This window comes from Chrysochloris asiatica, unplaced genomic scaffold (genome assembly GCF_000296735.1).
Source record: "Chrysochloris asiatica unplaced genomic scaffold, ChrAsi1.0 scaffold00042, whole genome shotgun sequence".
Lineage (NCBI taxonomy): Eukaryota > Metazoa > Chordata > Mammalia > Afrosoricida > Chrysochloridae > Chrysochloris > Chrysochloris asiatica.
The window spans coordinates 2944838-2967580 of NW_006408560.1; the positions used below are offsets into that span (position 1 = coordinate 2944838).

Below are 22743 nucleotides of genomic sequence, written 5' to 3' on the forward strand. Positions count from 1 at the left end.
AACATTCTTATCAACAGAGAAAAGATTGAAGTTGTCAAGGACTTCATTCTTCTCGGATCAACTATCAACACTCATGGAAACAGCAGTCAAGAAATCAAACTACATATTGCATTAGGCAAATTTGCTGCACAAGACCTTTTTACAGTGTTGAAAAGCAAAGATGTCAGCTTGAGGACTAAGGTGCGGCTGACCCAAGCCATGGTATTTCAATAACCTCATATGCATGTGAAAGCTGGACATTAAATAATGAAGACCATAGAAAAATTGATGCTTTTGAGTTATGGTATTGGAGAATATTGTAAGTGCCAAAGACTGCCAAAAGAACCAACAGATCTGTGTTGGAAGAAATGCAGCCAGAGTGCTCCTTGGAGGCCAGGATGACCAAACTTCGTCTCTCATACTTCGGACGTATTGTCAGGAGGGTCCAGTTGCTGGAGAAGGATACCCTGTTTGGTAAGGTGGAGGGTTAGAGAAAAAGAGGAAGAGCCCCAATGAGATGGATTATCCAAGTAGCAGCATCAATGGACTCAAGTGTGGCAACAGTAGTGAGGTTGGCCCAGGATCGGGCAGTGTTTCGTTCTGCTGTGAATAAAGTCACTATGAATCAGTACCGACTCGATGGCACCTAACAACAACAACAACATATTTGGTAACGTGGAGAGTTAGAGAAAAAGAGGAAGACCCCCAGCGAGATGGATTGGCAAAGTGTCACCATCAACGGGCTCAACTAAGAACAAGAACAATACAATTTAACTGAGTGTAGTGGTTCTGTAGGAAAAGTACTGGACAGCGAAACACAAGGTCGGTGGTTCAAGCCCAGCAGCCAATTTGCAGGAGAAACATGAGGCTGTCTGCTCCTGCAAAGATGTATAGGGTTATTATGAGTCAGAATTGACTCGATGGTTTGAAAGACTCCTGGTGGCATAGTGAACTAAGCATAAGGCTGCTACTCTAGAGGTCGGTGGTTTGAATCCACCAGCCTGTCCTCAGGAAAAAGATGTGGCAGTCTGCTTCTGTAAAGATTTGCAACCTTGGAATCCCTATGCAGCAGTTCTACTCTGTCCTATCAGAATACTGCAACAGAATTGGTTAGATAGAAATAGGTTTTGATATTGCAGTATATAAATATACCGTAATTTAAACTATATTTAATAGTTTTACTTTAACTATACTTCAGTGTAGTTTTCCTGGAATAAATGAATGACCACGAGCTAGTCTCTGGTAGATGCTTCAGAAAAGTCAGGTTTGGGGAAGAATGATGTGGCCCCAGCACTCTAACTCCTCCATTCAGTTTGTTGTTGTTGATTGGGTGGCATTGAGTTGATTAAATTAATAGTGATGCTAATTGACATAGTGGAACTGTCCCATAGAGTTTACTTGGCTATAATCTTTGCAGAATATCAACAGATCTTTTCCCCAGAGCCACTGGGTGGCTTTGAACCTCCAACCTTTAGGTTAGCAGGCAAGCTCTTAACTGTTGTGACACCAGGTCTCCCAGTACAGGAACAGCATTCCCATGGCTCTAAGGGATTGGGGATTTTCAGATGGGGAGAAAGTCGTGATTATTTAAAGGAAATAGGTGCCTCTCTTCCTCTTTCTATTTCTTTAGAATCTTTTCCTTAGTAACTGTGGTCCCACTGTTTCCAAGAATTTGGACAGGGATGAGTTCAAAAAATATTTTGAGCAAAGGGCCGGTCTAGCTGGTACAAGTTCCTTTCAGTATTATCAGTAGTTACTAGGTTACATTTCCGAGAACTTGGAGAAAGAAAATACTTTGTTTGTGATTCAGGATCACATTTTTTTTAAAAAGAGATTAGAGACCAGGCCTACAACTGACTCCTTTCTTCAAACTATCTCCCCCCACCACCAACACCTGTTTATTCCCCACAGATTAACCCTTACAAGAAATGAAGGCCCTGATCTTTGGAAAGCAATACCAATCCTGTAATATCGACACATTCCCAATATCCCTAAGCCAAATCAGTACCGAAGTGTTGCAATGAGTTCCTGGTTAGAATATGGAGACCATTTAGACAATTCCAGGCTGATCTAGGATCCATCTGAACATTCTAGCACCAGGGTCAACAAACATTTTCTGGTAAGGGCCAGGCAGTACAGTAAGCATTTAAAAATGTGTGGGCTATCAGTCTCTGTCACTCAACTATGTCATTGTAATATGAAAGTAGAGTCAATTCTGACGCATGGAAATCTTGTGTGTGTCAGGGTAGAATTGTACTCCATCCAATAGCTGATCTTTCAGAATTAAAACATCAGGCGTTTCTTCTGAGGTGTCTGTTGGATGAGTTCAAACTGCCAACCATTCAGTTAGTAATCAAGCAGCTACATGTAAACAGCTGTATGAATAATGCTGTGTTCCAATAAAATTTGATTTACAAAGCCAAGGCAGGCTGGAATTGGTAGTTTCCCAACCCCTGTTCTACCAGAATATAACTTCCATACATTGAACTGGGTGACATCTAATTGACAAAAAATAAGAAAAAGAGAATGACATGGTAAAAGATTGATATGAATTTAATGCCAAATAGTCCATATTGGTTGCTGGACATCAGAATGTTGTCCAAGGAACCATCATGAAATCATTAAATAAAACCACTTGAAAATAAGGCAAGTCTCATGGACATAAGCACACACTCACACAAAATCTGGTACTTTTAGGATCATTAAATTATTCACTAGTTTAACAAACAGCTGTGAAACATTACAGTGAAGCAAAATATGCACAAACTTCAGAAACAGAGTTCAGATTGTCTTTGAACACAGGTTCTTAATTTGTACTTTTTCACATATGCATACAGCCTCTTGATCTTGAAGAGACCACATGGCTCAAGGGTTAACCTCTTTTCTTCTCCTTTCAACTCAAAGTTCAAGATTTATTTAGTTAAACATTTTAGCCTATTTCTACTGCTCCAGGTTTGCTCAGTAAAGGGTAGTAGGGGAAGTCTGCCTTTGATCAAACTTCCCCGACACACATACTACATTTGCGCTTTCATAACCATTAATGAGATGGCAGAAGGGCTCTTCCAAACAGATGAACATTTTCAAGGGTGAACCACAGTTAACAGGGTTTGCTAAAGAAATACTATCATTCTAAAACTAGATTCAAGAAGCAGTCTCTTGAATACATTTAACTCTCACTGAATGCAGATATGTGCTCTGAAGAATTGTAAAGAAAAATGCACCATGTGAGTGGGGTGTTGGTGGAGGAACTACTCCCTCCATATAAGGGATTGGCTCATGGAAGGGAAACTGAAGGAGTTAACAGCGAGTCTCTTTGTAAGTGAAAATCAAGAGAGAGGTAAATAAATGAAATTCAAGGATTTCCATTGCCACTTAATTAGTTTACATTATCTTCTATCCAGATAGAATCCTTTCTCTGAAGTGGCTGATATGTAACATAGTTGATGCAAATGAGACTGTGCAAGAGTATAAAAACGCGCATCAAAAGGCCAAATAAGCCATAAAGTGAACAATGAAAAGTTGGATACGATTTTACAGGTACAGACAACTGGAAACAGCTGGAAGAGGTAGATGTGCATGGAAAAATTAAAGAATGTTACCTACGTACTGCCTATGTTAAGGTTGATTCTCGCATATTTAGTATTCCGATAACAAAACTCAGGGTAAACATTTGCTTGTGTTACTCCTGACTAAAAAAAAAAAAAAAGAATTAGTGTCTATACTTTTAAAAGCAATTTGCATTTGTGAATAGCAATAAACTGATTCAGAGGGCAAGATCAACAGGCATTGTACAAGCCTAGAATTCTCAGGATTTTTTTTAAAAACTCTTTTTACAATGGCAAAAAAAAACCATGCTTTCTTACAGTCCCCAAAGAGTTTCTTTGCTAGAATACAACTGATTAAGTGGAAATTATCAGCATCCACAGAAACTCTGTAAGAAGTTGCAAGTGGTAATAATAATCTTGTAGCTTTTACTGAATTTTAAAACTCTGCAAAGGTGTTCAACAGTTTGTGAAGATGCTTCCAGGAAAGGTACAGGGTAACCATCGCTAGTGAAGAGAAAACTACTTTCCACAACCTTAACTTCTAAGGGCTAACCTAGGGGAGGGATTCTCAGCACAGGTTACTGAAATCTAACAAGAAGAATCTAACTATAAATGGACCATTGCTAACACCCTAATTATGAGACAAAGGCCAGCTTTGTCAAGGAGGACATCTTTGGTCCTTGTAGACTAGCCTTAAAGTGTTTTCATTAAGCATCAACATTGTCAGTATCCTTATGTTATCATACAAATCATGGCAGGTTAAGTCTTTCCAGTAGCTGAGCTGAAGAGCACAAAAGGTCAGACCACACCAATTCACACAGCTGTTAGCCTCTCTTCAGGACAACTTGAAGCACTCCTGTAAACCTAAGCCTACCAGGAGACAGGGGTCATAATACTGGTTTACTTCACAGAGATGTGACAAACAACTAACAATCATTTAAAAAAGCATAAAGCACTTTACAAATATAAAAGTGCTCTTTTGGCATTCATATCACATTCATTGCTTGTGCTATTTGGCAATTTTGCATTAAACACCTCTCCCTGACCAGGCCCTCCTGGTATAAAGCCTTGAGATCTCTACTACACTTCCACAACATTCAGGAAAAAGAAATTGCTACTCAGACCAGATCCCACGTCAGTGTAAGTGGCGGTGGAAGTTTGGGTAGCTCCTCTCTTAGTAAACCATGGGAAGAGGGGTCCCACACATGCAAAATGAAGGTAAGTGAGACAGAGGAGCCTTACACCCCAAAATGTGACCATTTTGCTTTCCTGAATTTATTACAAAAGGACCAGCAAAACTCTCTGCGTCTGTCGATTTTCTGGCAGGACTCTGAGGTTTGAATCACAGCATCAAACTGACCTAGGACTGGGGCAAACCACGTACAGCTGGGATTGTCCCACTTCTCTGCATATAAAAAGATCACAAGTGACCTTGAAGGAAATACTGGGCCTGCACAACGCTGACACCAGGGGCTGGGGGCTGGGGCTGGGGCTCCCCATACACCACCTTGACCCAGCATGAAACTGGAGGATTTTAAAGAGCGGAAGCAAAGAACCAGGAGCTAGCCTTGGATGTCCCTGGAGTTCTGAGAACCAATTATGAATGAATTTCTAGGCTGTTTCCTTGAAATGAGGGTGTGTAGTTTTCTCTCCAAGTTTCCTGAGAATGGCTCAAAATAGCAGCTAACCATGGCTATGCGAATGAAAGGGGATATGGAAAATATTCTCGCCTATCGACTGACACCGTAACCAATCCGGCAGGCAGGGCAAGCATTGGCTTTAAATACCCAATGGTACCAGAGTAGAACGCTGTATACGGGCCTTTGACTGTATCGCATAACCCTCGTTCAAACGAGCCTTCTCCCTAGATTCTCATAGCCTACTCACTCCATTCTACCTCCTGTCCCCAACGCTCCCTCATCAGGGTCCTCAAAGTGCCTGTTCCTTTTCATCCCTCCTATTGCGGATTTGAGGAAGTCATCAATCTTCAAGCACATTTTCCCAATATGTCTTCAGAGGAGAGGAGACACACAAAATGCAGTACCCCATAAGAAAACTTTTCCAACCTTCCCCTTTAGCACCCCTTAACACTAAAAGGCTCCCCGTCACTGCCTGATGACCCCTCTCGGCTCCTCTCCCACTTTCTTCTATCTCCAGGACCTCTTGCTCCAGACCCTAGCACAGGTGCAGCTTCTGGTGCTGCGCGAGGTGCGTTTTGTAGCGGAAGCCCTTGCCGCAGCCAGCACACTTGTGCGGCTTGTTGCCCGTGTGGATGCGGCGGTGGCGGATCAGGTGAGAGCTCTGGATGAAGCTTTTGCCACACTCGATGCACGTGTAGGGCTTCTCGCCCGTGTGCGTGCGCTGGTGCTGCGTGAGCGTGGAGAAATCGCTGAAGCGCTTCTCGCACTGGGTGCAGCGGAATGGCTTTTCGCCCGTGTGCACACGCAGGTGGTTTACCAGGTGCGAGTTGCGGCCGAAGCCCTTGCCGCATTCGCGGCATACGTAAGGCCGCTCGCCCGAGTGCGTGCGCTTGTGCGTGAAGAGGTGCGAGCTCACGCTAAAGGTCTCGCCGCACTCGGAGCACATGTAGGGTTTCTCGCCCGTGTGCACGCGTTGGTGCTTCACCAGGTCTGAGCGCCAGCTGAAGCGCTTGCCGCACTCGCCGCAGCCATGCGGTTTCTCGCCCGTGTGGATGCGCTGGTGGTTCGCCAGGTGCGAGCGGCGCACGAAGCCTTTGCCGCACTCCCCGCAGGCGAATGGACGTAGCGCTGCCGCCCCCGCGCCGCTGGCTGCTGCGTGCGCTCTCCGGTGGCTCAGCAGGTGCGAGCTGAGGCTGAAGGCCTCGCCGCACTCCGGGCATGGATAGGGCTTCTCGCCCGTGTGCAGGCGCCTGTGCTTGAGCAGGTCGGCGCGCCAGCTGAAGCTCTTGCCGCAGTCGGCGCACTGGTTAGGGCGCTCGCCCGTGTGCAGGCGCAGGTGGTTGGTGAGGTACGTGTTACGGCTGAAACCTTTGCCGCACTCTCCGCAGCGAAAGGGCTTCTCGCTCGGGGGCCGGGCTAGCGCGGGCCCCGCTCCGAAGCTCCCCGCCATGCCCACTCCCATCATCCCCACCACAGCACCGCACTCTCCCGAAAAGTCGAAGGACTCCAGGCCCGCTGCTGCAGCCGCTTCAGCCAGGCGGTGGATGCGCTGATGCTGCAAGAAGGCAGTGCCAGGGCTGAAGCTCTCCCCACAGTCAGGGCAGATGGTGGGCGCCTCCATGATGCTGGCCACCAGGCTGTCGAGCTCCCCCAGGTCCATGGCCACGGGATGATGGAGCCGGCGGAAGCGGCGGTGAGCAAGCTTGTCGCCCCGCTGCCTACTCCCCAAGGAAAGGTGCCGCCTCCAGGGTAGAACTGAAGGGGGCGGCTGCTCCTCTTCTTCCTCCAGCGGGTTCTCCCCAACACTCTCCTCTTCCTCTTCCAGGGGACTCCGGGATATGCTGTCGGTCTCAGACATTCCTGGAAACGTCGGCAAGTCAGCTACACCAGGTTGGCTATCCTCTTCCTCCTGGAGAGCAATCCCTTCTTCAACCAGCAGCTGTCCTGAAAAAGAAAAGGTGTCACTGGGGGTTACTGTATTGGGCGCTCAAAAGGCAAACCCATAGGAAACCAATTCCAGTAAGAATGGGGGCCAAGGAATAATCCTTTCTCTCAGGCAACCTCGGAGCCCTAGTGTGGCGCTGTGGGTTAATGCGCCAGACTACAAAGCCGGTTGAACTGCAAGGTGGGTGGTTCAGGCTCACCAGCTGCTCCTAGGAAACCCTATACAGGGTCGCTATGGGTTGGAATGGACTCGACAATGGTACTTAACAACAACAATAGACATCCTCAACCCCTCCCTGAGGTTTCTGCACATTCCAGCCTCTCCTCCAGGTGGAAATGAGAGCACACAAAAATCTGTGTTAACAGATTTAACCTCTTCGCCCACCTGTTCTACCTCAGAGCCTGGCCCCACCCACTGCATCCCAGGCTCCCCTACAGAGCCATCTGAAGGCTTGGCTGATGGTTTGCTTGAAAGTACAGGCATGGCCTCTGGAGATACTGCCCGTTTGATTCCAGAACACTGCAAAAAAGGTAAGACAAGTCACATGAATTTTCTTTTCCCCATAGGGTAGAAAAGTTATGTTTAGACTATACTGCAATCTATTGGGAGCAATAATAGCATTATGAAAAACTCTGCAACATTGTGAAAATTACCAAAATGTGACACAGAGGCACAAAGCAAGCACATGTTGTTGTTAAAGTGCCGTGGAGTCAATTCCAACCCATAGTGACCCTGTATAGGATTTCCGAGGAGCAGCTGGTGAGCTTGAACCGCCAACCTTTCAGTTCAAACCGACTTGCTAAGGAGTCCTGGTGTGGTGCTGTAGGATAAGCACTGGACTGAAAGGTCGGTTTGAATTGTAGGGTCGGTGGGTCAAACTCACCAGCTGATCCTGGGAAACTCTCCACAGGGTCATTATGAATCCAGACTGACTGGACGGCACTTACCAACAGCAACAAAGGAGTTGCACAGTTGCTTACTACGGGGTTGCTAACTAAAAGATCAGCAGTTTCAAAGCTAGCAGCCATTCCAAGGGAGAAAGATGTGGCAATCTGCTTTAGTAGAGATTACAGCCTCTGAAACCCTGTGGGGCAATCCAACTCTGTCCTGTAGGTTTGCTATGAATCACAGTTGACTCCTCGACAGCAGTGGGTTTGGTTTAATGCTACGGAAACCATTATAAGGGGCCCTAGTGTAGTGGGTTAAGTGTTGGGCTACTAACTGCAAGGTCAGCAGTTCAAATCCACCAGCCACTTGGTGGCAGAAAGATGAGGTTGTCTGCTCCCATAAAGATTCAGTCTCAGAAGCCATATAGAGCAGTCATACCCTTTCCTATAGGGTCATTTTGAGTCTGAATCAACGCAATGGCAGTGGGCTTTTTAAAAACCTTTTATACAGCTATTCATTTAACTCTCCCAGCAGCCCTATGAGGTAGGTTCTATCTCAGTTCCCTCTTAAAAGTGTTACTGCTATTAGATGCTGTCAAGTTGGTTTTGACTCATAGCCACCCTGATATAGGGTTTCTAAGTAGCTGGTGGATTTGAACTGCTGACCTTGCTGGTTAACAGTCTGGTGCTTATCCTACCAGGTTTATCAGCTATTACAACAAGTGTTCATTATGTGGTAGTATTCCGTATATTATAAAGTGCTACACCCATGAACTGAAATCCTAGTGTGGCACTGCGAGTTAATGCACTGGACTGCAAGGTTAGTTTGAACTGTAAGGTTGGCGGTTCAAGCTCATCAGTCGCTCCTTGGTGGTGGTGGTAGTGTGCTGTCGAGTCGGTTCTGACTCATAGCAACCCTGTATAGTGTTTCCAAGGCTGTAACTCTTTACAGGAGCAGAAAGCCTCATCTTTCTCCCACAGAACAGCTGGCAGTTTTGAACTGCTGACCTTGAGGTTAGCAGCCCAACTCATAATCACTGCACTACCAGAGCTCCTTAGTCGCTCCTTAGAAACCCTATAAAGGGTTGTTATGAGTTGGAATCATCAACTCAACAGCACTTAACAGTAACAACAACATACCCATGATATGTCTACCCAGGCTTATCAGTACAGTCCACCTCAGACTGAGCTGAAGAAAAGTCTTCTCCTCCGACCTAACACTAGAAATACGAAGACAGTAAGAATCCTCTAGAAAGCGCCTCAACAATGAACACAGCCCCAGCTTATAATAGTTGTTGTTGTTGTTGTTAACTACTGTTGAGTAATAGTAGTGAAGCCAAAAGTAAATGTGAGTGGGGCAGCGCCACGGAGACTCCATCGTTTTTTCTCACCTGTGCAGGTGTTGGGCACCACTTCCCTCTCCTTTATGACTTTCCGTAAATCTTCATCCTGTGAGTTGGATCCCATCTCTTTCTCAGAGTGCTCCTCTCTTTCATCTGTGTCCTGTGTCCCTTTTTCTTCTGGATCCCCTTCCCTGTCCTCTGAATTCTCAAAATCGGAGCCCATTCCTTTGCCCTTCAAGTCTTGGGTTTCACACACTCCCCGCTTATCTTCTTGTTCCATCCGGGGAGACCAAGAAGCCCTACTCCAGATAAAACACAGAGAGAGAACAGTCATGTAGGTCTGCCTTCATCACCTACCATCCACATCTGGCCTTGACTATCATGAAAATCAATGGGATTGTCCAATAAAATGTTCTAAACCCCACAGACGACAGATCTCAGTGCCACCCTACATTTCAAAAAAAAAAAAAAGTAAAGAGAACCAAGTGAACAGGCAGAGAGGGTCATTCTGAGACCACACTACCAACACTCCTGGGCTACAATGATCTGTTTCTGTGAAGTGAATTTCCATTTGCATATTTACATAATTTAACTGTAGGGTGGAGGTAGATATGTGCCATGGAGTCTGGCTGTAAACCTACGGCAGCAGGAAAGCCTTAGCTTTCTCCTGCAGAGTGGATAGTATGTTAGAACTGTTTACCTTGTAGTTAGAAGCCCAGCTCATAATCCACTACACTACCGTAGCCCCTTAATGGGTTTGTTGTTAAGTGCCGTCGAGTCAGTTCTGACCCATAGCGACCCTGCATAGGGTTTCCAAGGAGCAACTGGTGAGCTTGAACTACCGACCTTATAGTTCAAACAGCTTTGCAGTCTGGCGCATTAACTCACAGTGCCACAGGTCTTCTCATTTTACAGTGGAGAAAACTTGGTGCTCAGAAAGCAGAATCACTCACCTAATGATGTATGACTTCTAAACAGCAATAGTTGTTATTGGGTACCATCGAGTTAATTTCAACTCATAGTGACATAACAGAGTAGAACGACTCTGGACTCACAGGGTTTTCCAGGCTGAAATCTTTATGGGAGCAGATGGCCTGGACTGTCTCCTACAGAGCAGGTGGGTGAGTTTGAACCACCAGCCTTTAAGTTAAAGCTGATGCTTAATAATTTTGCCACCAGGACTCCTTGTAAGCAGTAGAAAACATTGCCTTTGAGATGATTCTGACTGATAGCAATCTTATAGGGCAGAACAGAACTGCTCCCATAGACTTTTCCAATCTCCCACATAGCAGCTGATAGGTTCGAAAAACCGACCTTTTAGTAGGCAGCCAAACACTTAACCACTGCATCACCAGAGCTCCTTGTCAGAAGCAGAGAAGGGATAAAAACAATTTTACCGCTACAGGATTTAGTAGTGTTTTCCTTCCTGTATTACAGTTTGCCCTCCTCACAGGAATCTTGCAGCGAATTTAGCTATGACAGGACTTTTAAGGAGCCAGATGAAGAATATGTTCTAGACACAAGAATAATGGACGCATGACTACCGTAGCTTCTTACTTACTGCCAGCAGCATCAGCCTGGTTTTGTGATGAGTACCTGCTGCTTTTGCAGGGAACAAAGAGCTGAGCTTTAGTAAGTATGTTGAGGAAGAAGATAGACAAGGATTCTCAAGATTAGAGGCTGTCTGTGGCAGCAGGCTAATGCACTGGACTGCTAGATCAATTTGAACTGCAAGGTTGATGGCTCAAGCTCCCCAGCTGCTCCTCAGAAACCCTATTACAGGGTCACTATGAGTCAAGCGACTTAACGACACTTAACAACAGTGTAGTCCTGGTGTGGCTCTGTAATACAAGCACTGGACCAAAAGGTCGATTGGAACCACAAAGTCTGTGGTTCAAACTCACCAGCTGCTTTTCAGAAATCCTATACAGGGTTGTTATGAGTCGGAATCGACTCAACGGCACTTAACAACAACAATATAGTCCTTATTACATACTCTAGAGCACTTTAATTATACAGATTCCTGTAACAGAAAGGCACTGCATGCATCAGGCATAATCAGGAGGGCCTCTGTAGAAAACACCAGCATGTAAATTGTAGGGGGAAATGACATCAGATTCCTAAACCTTTTGTAGATGTCAGCTTTATATTTTAAATTTAAAGGGCTCTCTGCCAAGGCTGAGGAGCAGAGCCAAAAATAATTTATTTCTGCCCTTCATCACTCCTACAGTTTAGCTCAAGGCAGAAAAGCAGTTTTAGGTCAAGGTTCTTAGACTTTGAAGAGGCCAGCTCTTCCACTGCCTTGTTAACCAACAGGACTTGCAAGAATATGGCTAAAGTGGCTGTCACGATGCCCCTTCCTTAGTTGGGAGGTTTTAGCAAGGTCTTCCCAGGGCAAGGCAGGCTCTGCAGGGCCTTAGAAGTGGAAAGCCAGAGCTGCTATTCCGTATCCCGCTGCCTCACTCTACAGCCCAAGGCAACTCAATTAACCTCTCATTGTTTTAGTGGAAGCGGGTGGTGAAGCTACTTAACCTTTCTCTCAGGGAGGGTGTCAGAAGGAAACAAATTAAGCAGCACTTTGGAAAATACCCCAGAGAGTAACTGATGCTTTGAATTTTATAAATGTGGAACACATACATTATTTCTAGTCTGAATGCCATTCCAATACAGGACTGCCATAATTTTGGCAGACACGTGGTCCTAAATAACAGAGCATGTCCTTTCTCAGGGATAAGGAGATATTACCTAGGGTAAAAACCAAGCCCTTCTCTTCAATAAGAAAATGGCTGGCTCTGAGATTGGTCAGCCAACAGTGCCCAAGATTGCAGCTGAGTTCCTGTAGAATGCATACTGCCTCCTACAGGATTCAGAACCTAGGGCTTTCTCATGTTCATCTGTAGGAGAAAAAACACCCCATTACAACATACAAGTCAGCTGACACAGATCTGCATATCCTAGAGTGGACACAACAGTAGGATTTTCAAACAAATGACCTAGAGGCTTGTTAGTGGCTACAACCGTGATGGAGGGGCTAATTCAGTGGCTTCTGCCCACCTAAGACCAGGGAGAAATAAGCATTTCACCAGAAGCTCAGAAGACTAACATGGATTTTTTGATTTGTGATTTCTTGGGAATCAAGAGTGAGCTGATGCAAGAGATCTGAAACATGGAAGTATGGTTTTCTCAAAAGTGAAAAAAAGAGACAGTGAAGTTCCCCACTAAGGCTGACATGGAAAGTTTACAGTTCAAAATTGGAAATCTGTATGTCCAACAAGACAGACTGGCATAGAACCGCCACAGCGCCACATCACTGGATCAAGCAACGTGATCACACGATATGTTGTTAGATGAAAAACAGCTCTTTAAAAAAAAAAAAAAAACTCATTTTTAAACATGCATGCTAAAAAAAAAAAACAAACCACCACCATATTACCATTGAGTGGATCCCAGCTCCTGGTGACGCTATAGGATAGAAGAGAACTGCAGCCACCATCAGATTCAAATGTAAATCTTTATGGAAGTCAGCTGTCACATCTTTCTCCTACAGAGTGGCTGGTGGATTCAAACCACCAATCAGTTAGTTAGCAGCTGAGCACTTATTCACTGTGCCATCAGAGCTCTTTAATACATACATTAACATATATATTTACACATTGCTTCAGAGACAAAAACCAGATTATTTACTTAAAAGACAGGTCTGGTGACAGCCATATGGAACACAGCTCTACTTTGCAAACATGGGCCTTCAATGAGTCAGAGTCCACTTGAAGGCAACTAGCAACAACAGGCAGCTGAAACTTCACTTTTGCAGAGAGCCCTTGCATTTGGCTCTAGTTTACTGTGAGGTGATGGAGAGTTATCCTGTTTGCCAGGTACAGAAAACTGAGGCTTGGCAAATGTGAGTTCCAGGTGACATCTCTTAGGTAGAGTCAGGACCCAAAGTTGGCCTCTTGGCTCCAAGCCTTGCTATTTTTCACTGTGCTTTCTCCTCAGGAAAGGGGGAGCTGGTGAGAGCATTTGGGTTAGACCACCACCAGATCCCCCTGGAAAAGAGCCCTGAGGCCCCACCTAGCAGCACCAAGTCAAGCAGAGACTTCTGGGCTGGGAGGTAAGATGACCGACCTCTCCCCAACCCCTTGTGGGGTACCCAAGGTGACCACATGTGACAGGCAGGGAGTCATGTGCCGGGGTCCCTGCCCGGTGGCCAGGAGCCAGGCTGGCAGAGCTGTCATGTGGGGAAGGAAACAACTGGGCGGTCAGCCAGGAGCGGCTCCCACTCAGCCTCCTCCAGACTGGAGCTCCTTTCCTGTCTCCTCCCCATCTGGAGGTTCCTTCCTTACCTCCTCAGCACTGACGCCAGGGTGGCTCAGACTCCTTCTCCTCCAGCAGCAGCCGTCGAAGGCTTCCTCTCTTCACTTCCCACGGCCCCCTCTGCACCCACTCTCCCAAGGGAAAATCTCCATAGCAGAGTCCAGGCAGGGACACCCGATTGGGTAGAATGTGGGAAAAACAATTTCAGTCTGCAGTTCAAAGGCTGAACTCATGACCATAAGTGAGGTCTAGCAAGGAGAGATTCCAGGGGGTTAATGATTTGTCAGTCTTCAGCACCAACAGAGTCAATGGTCAACTAGCATCTCAGAGGATAGGACCCTCAGGGGCCCGTCAGGGACTTGCCTCTCCCAATCCCTCCCATCAGAAGCAGGGAACCTGTTTTTTACCAATATTCACGGGCCATACAAAATGAACAACTTAAAAATTATCCTGCCATATTGGATTAACTCACCTCTAATATGAATTGGGCTGATCTCATGGTCAGCAGTTTGAAACGACCAGCTGTTCTGCAGACGAAAGATGAGTCTTTCTGCTCCTGTACAGATTTATAGCCTCGGAAACCCTGTACAGGGTCACAATGAGTCAGAATTGACTCCACGGCACACAAAAATAATGTCATGGCCGGACTGCTGGTGTGGCACTGTAGGATCAGCACTAGACTGTGAACCACAAGGCTAGCAGTTCAAACCCACCACCTGCTTCTCAAAAACATTAATAGGGTTGCTGTGAGTCAAATCCGACTCAATGGTACTTAACAACAACAATGGGATGGAAGGGCCAGACCAAATGATTTCTTGGGCCTTATACAGCCTGTGGGCTGGACGTTCCCCACTGCTGCCCAAATCTGAAGACTGGAAGTGAGCTTTTCCCTCAGCTGACTCCTCCAGCCCCAGCCTGTCCAAACCAAAATGCCAGCTGCCCAAGTGGCAGGCTGCTGCATGAGGCAAACAGTGATTTCAGACAGGGATAGCCAATAGATGAATGAAGCTAAGTGCTAACCACTCTCCAGACCCGACAAGTCAAAATTATATGGTTTCCCCTTGGGGTTACTGCTTTGTTACCTGGGAAGGAAAGCCCAAGCTGAAAAAAGGAAAGCTCCAAACCACAGCAACAGGAAAATCAATATAAAGCCCACTGTCAGAGCTAGCCCAAGACTCCTTCCAATCTCCATGGTCAAGAATAGCACAAATGCCCTTGGGGTCAAGCATTTCCTGCCTCACTGGTTGTGCTAAGGACCCTCAGTTTGGCCTGATGACTTCAGCTTGTCACAGCTGCCAAGTTCGCACAAAGTAAGAATTATTGCAATGCAGAGGCCAAGCCTAAAGGCTCTCAAATTTAGGCCATCTACCGTCATATGAAAAGGCACAAAAGCTAGTCTTCATGCAGGCATCTACCATCTGTATTTCATGTTCAACTGATTAGAATATTCTATCAGATCTACTGAGTTTTCTCCCTTGTGCTTGACTTCATATCACCACCACCCACCACCTTTACGGAATACCTGGGTGACACATGGCACAACTGATTAAGCACTTGGGTATTGTTGGTTAACTACTGTTAGTTGGTTCCGACTCATAGAGACCCTGTATAAAGTTTCCAAGGAGTAGCTGATAGATTTGACCCACCAATCTTGCGTTAGCAGTCCAGTGCTTATCCTGTAATGCCACATCAGGACAGTGGCTGTTGTTGGTAAGTGCTGTCGAGTCGGTTCCAACTCATAGCAACCCCATATGGGTTTCCAAGGAGTGGTTGGTGAGTTTGAACTGCCAACCTTGCCATTCAAACTGACCTTATGGTCAAGTGCTGATCCTACAGCACCACACCAGGACTCTGGACACTTGACTACTAACCAAAAAATTGGCAGTTTGAGCCTACCCAGAGGAAACCTGGAAGACAGCCTGCTGATCTGCTTCCAGGTTCACAGCTTTGAAAACCTTATGGAATACAGTTCGACTCTGACACAGATGGGGGCTCCCTAAGTCGGAATCAATTCTGTGACAACTGCTTACTGCCTTTGTATAGTTGCAGCTTTCTTATTGAACAAGAGAAACCCTCAATACAGTGATCTTCAGACATCTCAGCACTAACTGGTCAACACGTAGAGTTCATGGAATCATAAATCTGGAAATCTTTTAGTTCAAATTATTTTTACAGATAAGAAACTGAGGCTGAGAGAGGGGAAAAGTGACCAAGTTAGAGACCACAAGATAGGCTGCTAGAATAGTTGAGACCAGAACCTCAATTTTGTGATGATGTATCTAGTGGTGGTTGCATCTGTTTAATATAAAACACCACTTCAAACATAGACACACACACACAAAAATAAATCTGAGGACATGTACTTGTCTGTCTTTTTGTATGCTGTAGAAAAAATACATGCAGTATGTCAGAACCCCATCATACTTAAAAACTTTTTCCAACAAAACATCTTATTTTGCTTTCAAGAGGGAGCCTAGATCCAGAGGACAGGGAGGAAGGTAGACTCTCCACTGAGTAGTATCCAATCTGTCTAGGTGGCGCTGATGAAAGGAAATGCGGATAGGTGTGTTGTGCTACAATAGTGAATAATTATTATCAGGACTGATTGTGAGGGTTGGAAATGCAAAGGTAGACATTTTGTAGCAAAAGGAGGGGAGTGATTAACATTGCAGTATAGGAGTGGAGGTCCCTGGGACCACCAAGGGAGAAGAGCGGGCAGCAGGACCCTTCCCAGAGAGGTAGTGACGCCAGAGATGGACCGGAGACGATGACGTAGAGAGATGGAGTGCCTGGGGACTTTAGACCCAGAGAGGGAGAGGGGCTGTGCTGACGACTGGGGGGGGGTGGAGCTGACTTGCAGGGTATACCCTTTGGTTGGTTGTTTATGCATGGAGGGGATTGTAACCAAGGCTATGAAACGATTTACGATAGGATGAATGTAAAGCTAATGTTCTCCCATGTAAACTATCATATAATTCACAATAAAACATTTTTTTTAAATCTTATTTTTCTTGAAAGCCAGTGTATACAGATACAACAGTTGACTGGGAACCTGGTGGGAATGCTCTGTAGAGTACAGCACAGTAGGGACAAATCAAGATGAATCTTAATTAAAAATCTACACAGACATCTGTGCATGGATGTGCACACACACATCCACAGCAGCAAGAGATGCAGTTTAATAATCTATTTCACCGAAGAACAGAAGAAAGCAGTTTAGAATGTACTCAGGGTTTATGAAAGGTTAGAAACTTGTTAACAAATGGCTTTGTTCTGGAAGAGTTGATGCTGGAATCCCATCTCAAGGTTGCCAGCTGGGGCCAGGTGACCTCAGGAAGTCTTTTCCAGCCCAGATGATTCTGGATCAGATTTCCACTGGAATACAGCCCTCAAGAGAATGTTCATCATAGCAAATAGGGAGAGAGGAAAGAGTAACAGGACCAAAAGGATTCAGTCTCCCCAGCTTGCCACTACAGAGTCAACAGAAGAAACTGCTTTTCCAACGGTCTGCCCAAAATAATTGTTCAGCATCATTGATAGCAAGTTGCTGGTATGTTCCAGCCTACTGCATTTCAGCAATAGGTAAGTCACTCCTCCAGTATACCATCTGCCAAAGTGTCTTCCAACCAAGAGAAAACAGGAATACAAAGGAAAAGCCTGATTAAGTTTTTCACCTCTATAGTGAGATGGTTTTCAGTTTAAAGAGAAACATTTGCATATAAATATGGCATTGTTTAAAGAGAAACATTTGCATATAAATATGGCATTGTGGGTTAATATGCCAGACTGCAAAGCCAGCCGTTTGAACTGCAAGGAAGGTTGGCAGTTCAAGCTCACCAGCTGCTCCTTGGAAACCCTATACAGGGTCACTATGGGTCAGAACCAAATCGACTGCATTTAACAACAACATACCTTTTATATATGTAAACATATTAAGTCACTTCGTGTCTGACTCATAGCTACCTTGCATAGTTTCCAAGGCTTTAAATCTTTATAGGAGCTAAAAGCCTCATCTTTCTCCCACAGAGTGAATGGTGGGCTCTAACTGCTGACCTTATGGTTAACAGTACTGTGCTTATCATTATATATATATAAACGAAATATAAAAACAAATACAAAAAGACCATCACACTTCCCATGAAGTTTTATCGATCTCAGCTCCAATTGGAGACCATGGCCATACTATGGCAGAGAAGACTCAAAAAAGTTGAAGATTGCTTCTGTTGCAGTTGTGTGTGTAGAAAGTGAAATCAGAAGAGATGTAACTAGGACCTAGGACAGTGATCCACCCTAAAGTGTGCATTATTGCTGAAGCTGGGCCAATAGTGACTGGTGAAGGTAACCTGCCAGAAGAACAGGCCCTCATCATAAATGCTCACCCTGATAATATCACCCCTTATCCTGGAGATCCAGAACCCAAGGCTGTGATCATGAGTACCAATAATGTGTTTGAAGTTGGCTGTTATTCTCAAGCCATGAAAATGGGAGATAATGTTATTGAATCAGAAGCATATAGGCAGGAATGTAATATTGACAAGTGGTTGTATCACTGGTGTTTGTTGCAATCTGAATACTTTTGAGGTCATCCCTGAGAATACAGTGACCTACGGGGCACGCTGCCTTTGTTGAGTGCAGAGTGATCTACCAGAGCCCCAGACACTACAGATGGATTTCTTGATGAAAATCTTGCCAAGCTATCACCACTTAAAGAAGACTACAAAAGGAAGCTGAACTCCAGTGAAGAACTGAAAGCAGCGTACGACATCAATATTCTATCCGTTACCACTGTCTTGTGAAGGACCCTAGTGTTTGTGCGGTCTTAACAGTTCACAGAACAGTGCATGTTGACTATTTTCTAAATTGAGTTAGAGAGGAAAGTAATGTATTTTTAGTTTAACTGTCTGATATAATTTTATATAAATACTTTTGCATGAACTGTATTGTTTTCCCATGTTGCTGCTGCTTTTCTGGTAATTTCCACATTTATTTTATCTTTTGCTGTTCTATAAAAATATTGTCTACAGATTTTAGTTATGTAAGACTATCCATGATAAGAAAGGGTATATTGCTATGTATTTATAATCTAACATAAATTAAACTAAATAGAAGTGCTGAAGACAAGAAAAAATATATACTTGTGTTACTATCATTTCCTTAAAAATAGATTTTTATCAGCAAAACCACTGATCCCAGAAAACTAAGACATATGATTCAATTTTTTCAAAACCAGTAATGATAAAAAATGGCAAGGAAAAACAGAAATGGAGAGAAACCTACAGTTCCAAAAACTTGAGTTATCAAGTTTTATTTGAATTCCAGTTCAAATAAACAAACTGTTAAATGTTATCAAATAAGGCAATTGGGGAATTGTGAAAGATTATAAGATATGTGATGTTAAGAAACTATTCATTTGTTTAAAGTTTTGGTAGTGTTATTAAGTTGACAAAGAATTCTCATACAAGGAGGGGGTTCATAAACTTCATGGAAAAAATGCAATTAAAAATAATGGAATTGTGACAGAATATACATATTCAAAGATCATCAGGAAAAACCCAAAACAAAAATGTCAGTATGACTGGCTACTACAAGAATAAGCAAGTTGTTCACCGGGACGCCATCAAGGCAAGCAATCAAGTTCCTTCAGAACAAACCCCCGTCTAAGACTTAAAGGGAACACGTGAACAGGCATGTAAGCTTGCTGATGACCGCATTGGTCTACTGGTGATTGGAAGAGGGGGAAAGGCAGCAATGAAGAAACAGGCTGAGTTCAACCACAGTCCATTGACTCCCACGGACCAGAAGATGAGAGAAAGAAGAAGGGCTGGTTGGTCCAAAGTGTGGTGAGACCTGGGGGCACTTGAGCCCATGGACAAGGACATAGTCACAGAGGTCTAGAGCTGGGAGTGAAGCATCCAATTGATATGGATAGGGATGGGCAACTTAGACAATGGCTACCTAAAATGAGGGGATGATAAAGTCACAAAGTGACTGGCTTACAAGGTTTCAAGGGGGAGCTTAGTTTAAGAGTGTGCGGGGAAAGAAAGAAGTCCCCACTGAATAGTTTTCATCTTGTCTAGATGAGTCTGGTTAAAAGAGATGGGGATAAGATTCTTATGATTCAATAGTGAACAATTGTTATCATGACTAATTGTGTCTCACAATTGTAAAGGTAGAAGTTTTGTAACAGAAACAGGGGAGTGGTTAATCTTACAGTCCAGAAACAGAGGACCCTAGGACCATCAAGGGAGAAGAGCACAAGTGAAATGAGAGATCTTATCCAGCAGCGACACCAGAATTGAAGGCAGAGATGGGGACATGGAGAGAGGGAGCAGCTGAGGACTGAGATTCATGGGAAGTGAGGGACTAAGAGCTGGCGGCCAGGAGGCAGGCTTGCAGAATGTGCCCTTTGGTGGTATAAATTATTATATATGCCGGAGTGTTTAAAAACAAAAACAAAAGCTAAAGTGAATAGAGAGAAACATTGTTAACTGATGGAGGGGATCATAACCATTGTAATGTAACAGGTGTATGATTTGTTGAATGTAAAACCGATGATCTGCCCTGTAAACTTTTACTCAATCCACAATAAAAACCTTAAAAAAAAAAAAAAAAGAACAGGTCTATCTCCAAAGAGTGGAGAAGACCCAGGTGGTATCTTGGCTCTGCGTTTTTAATGTGCCTACTCTTGTTATGTGCTGTTGAGTCATCCTGACTCATTGACTCACTGTATATGGTTTCCAAGGAGCAGCTGGTGAGTTTGAACCGTCAGTTCAAACTGACCTTGCAGTCCAGTGCTTTAGCCCACAGCACCACACCAGGACTTTCCTTTATTACTATGTTGTTGTTGTCAGGTGCCATCGAGTCGGAACCGACTCATAGCGACCCCATGCACAGCAGAACGAAACAATGTCCGATCCTGGGCCAACCTCACTACCGCTGCCACACTTGAGTCCATCAATGATGCCACCTGGCCAATCCATCTCGTTAGGGGTCTTCCTCTTTTTCTCTGACCCTCCACCTTACCCAGCATGACATCCTTCTTCAGCGACTGTTTCCTCCAGACAATATGTCCAAAGTATGAGAGACGAAGCTTAGCCATCCTGGCCTCCAAGGAGCACTCTGGCTGCACTTCTTCCAAAATAGATCTATTGGTTCTTTTGGCAGTCCATGGCACTTTCAGTATTCTCCTCCAACACCACAACTCAAAGGCAACAATTCTTCTACGATCCTCCTTATTCACTGTCCAGCTTTCACATCAATATTAGGCTATTGAAAACACCATGGCCTGGGTCAGGCGCACCTTAGTCCTCAAACTGACATCTCTGCTCTTCAATACTTTTAAAAAGTTCCTGTGCAGCAGATTTGCCTAATGCAATACGTCGTCTGATCTCTTGACTGCTGCTTCCGCGAGTGTTGATAGTTGATCCAAGAAGAATGAAGTCCTTGACAACTTCAATCTTTTCTCCATTGATAAGAATGTTGTTTATTGGTCCAGTGGTGAGGATTTTTGTTTTCTTGACATTGAGATGTAATCCATATCGAAGGCTGTGCTCTTTGATCTTCATATGTAAATGTTTCAAGTCCTCTTCACTTTCAGCAAGCATTACTATATTACTATTTATTACTATACTTGTTTTAACATATTGTAATATGTAATTCCTGGGAAAGGAGTGGAGGTTTCCTAGAAATGGGGTGCCACCTTTTTCTGTCTTTTTTTGATCCTTATTAGATCTGTTATGGAGTCATGGTGTGGCACTGTGGATAATGCACCCAACTGCGAGGTCAGTCTGAACCACAGTGTTGGTGGTTCAGGCTCACCAGTCTCTCCTAAACCCTATACAGGGTTGCTATGAGTCGGAAGGGACTCGGCAGGCACTTAACAGCAACAAGATCTGGGGGTGTGTGATTTAGTATAAAATAATAATGGAATTTTCCCATTAACTTTTTTAAGCCCACTTGAATCTTTAAGTGATAATAATGCAATATCTATAGAGTAGTGGTTACAAGTCGGGCTGCCAACCTCAAGGTCAGCAGTTCGAAACTACCAGCGGTTCCACGAGAAAAAGATGAGGCATTCCGCTCCCATAAAGATTTACAGCCTCGGAAACCCTGTGCAGGGTCGCTATGAGTAGGAACCGACTTCACAGTACTTAAGAACAACAACATAAGTAAAATGATACATCTGGAATTAGCTTTAACATAAATCCAGGATGAGGGTTCATATGAAACAAAATTAGTCATATATTGATCACTGTTGAATCTGGGTGGTTGTCTATAATATTATACTATTATATCTACTTTTGTAAAAAAAAAAAAACAAAAAAACAGGGTTTTAAATGTAAAAAGTGACAGATTATATATTTTTTCCTGAAATTTAGAGCTGATTACATGCATTTAAATCCAGAGAAGCTCAAAATAAAATGTCAATGATTTCCAGAAAAGGAATAGCCTACTTTTGCAATTTATGCAAATCAGGCTTAATAAAGACTAGAGGCCATGTAAAATGGAGACTGGACCTGGAATAAAAGGCTCAGTAAAGTAATCAACCATTTGAGATCAAAAGGACAATATTTGCACCTGAGTATTCTAGGCTTGTGGACTGAGAAAGGCTGTGTGCTTGACAGCCAGAGGCTGGCTTGCAAAAAAAAAAAGGCTTTATTTTAGAGACAATCCAGTGTAGTCAGAAGAATTCAGAATTCTGAGTCAGACATACGTCGTTTCCTTGCTCTATTCCTTTGATTTTTCAAAGCTCATTATTTACATTAAAACTTATTTTTTATGGTAATTCTTAATGTGTATATATATAATATATGCGGGAGAAAGATGAGGCTTTCTAATCCCGTAAAGATTTACACCCTCGGAAACCCTGTACAGGGTCGCTATGGGTCGGACCCGACTCCATGGCACTTAACAACAACAACATATATATAATTGTGGTTATGTGCCATGGAGTTGATTTCTACTCATAGTGAGGCTGTAAATCTTTATGGGAGCAGAAAGTTTCATCTTTCTCCCACGGAACTGCTGGTAGTTTCGTACTGCTGACCTTGAGGTTAGCAGCCTGACTTGTAACCATTATGCTACTATATATAT

General features: G+C 44.1%; 1 protein-coding gene and 1 pseudogene across 1 annotated transcript; one reads left to right on the forward strand and one right to left on the reverse strand.

Moving 5' to 3' along the window:
* Positions 1-5699: 5699 nt before the first annotated feature.
* Positions 5700-9619, reverse strand: ZNF697 (zinc finger protein 697). The gene is made up of 2 exons (XM_006861307.1): positions 9388-9619; positions 5700-7108 (listed from the first exon to the last, which is right to left on the reverse strand). Exons 1-2 carry the CDS (start codon positions 9617-9619, stop codon positions 5700-5702), a joined length of 1641 nt encoding a protein of 546 aa, XP_006861369.1.
* Positions 9620-17834: 8215 nt separating this feature from the next.
* On the forward strand, positions 17835-18399 carry LOC102839812 (annotated as a pseudogene).
* The last annotated feature ends 4344 nt before the right edge of the window (positions 18400-22743 follow it).

Bases quoted from the DNA above. Each gene is read 5' to 3' on its own strand.
- ZNF697 (XM_006861307.1), bottom strand. From the start codon at position 9,619: ATGGAACAAGAAGATAAGCGGGGAGTGTGTGAAACCCAAGACTTGAAG. The intron at 7,109-9,387 runs GTGAGAAAAAAC...TTTCTTTTTCAG, and splicing joins GGTGCCCAACACCTGCACAG to GACAGCTGCTGGTTGAAGAA.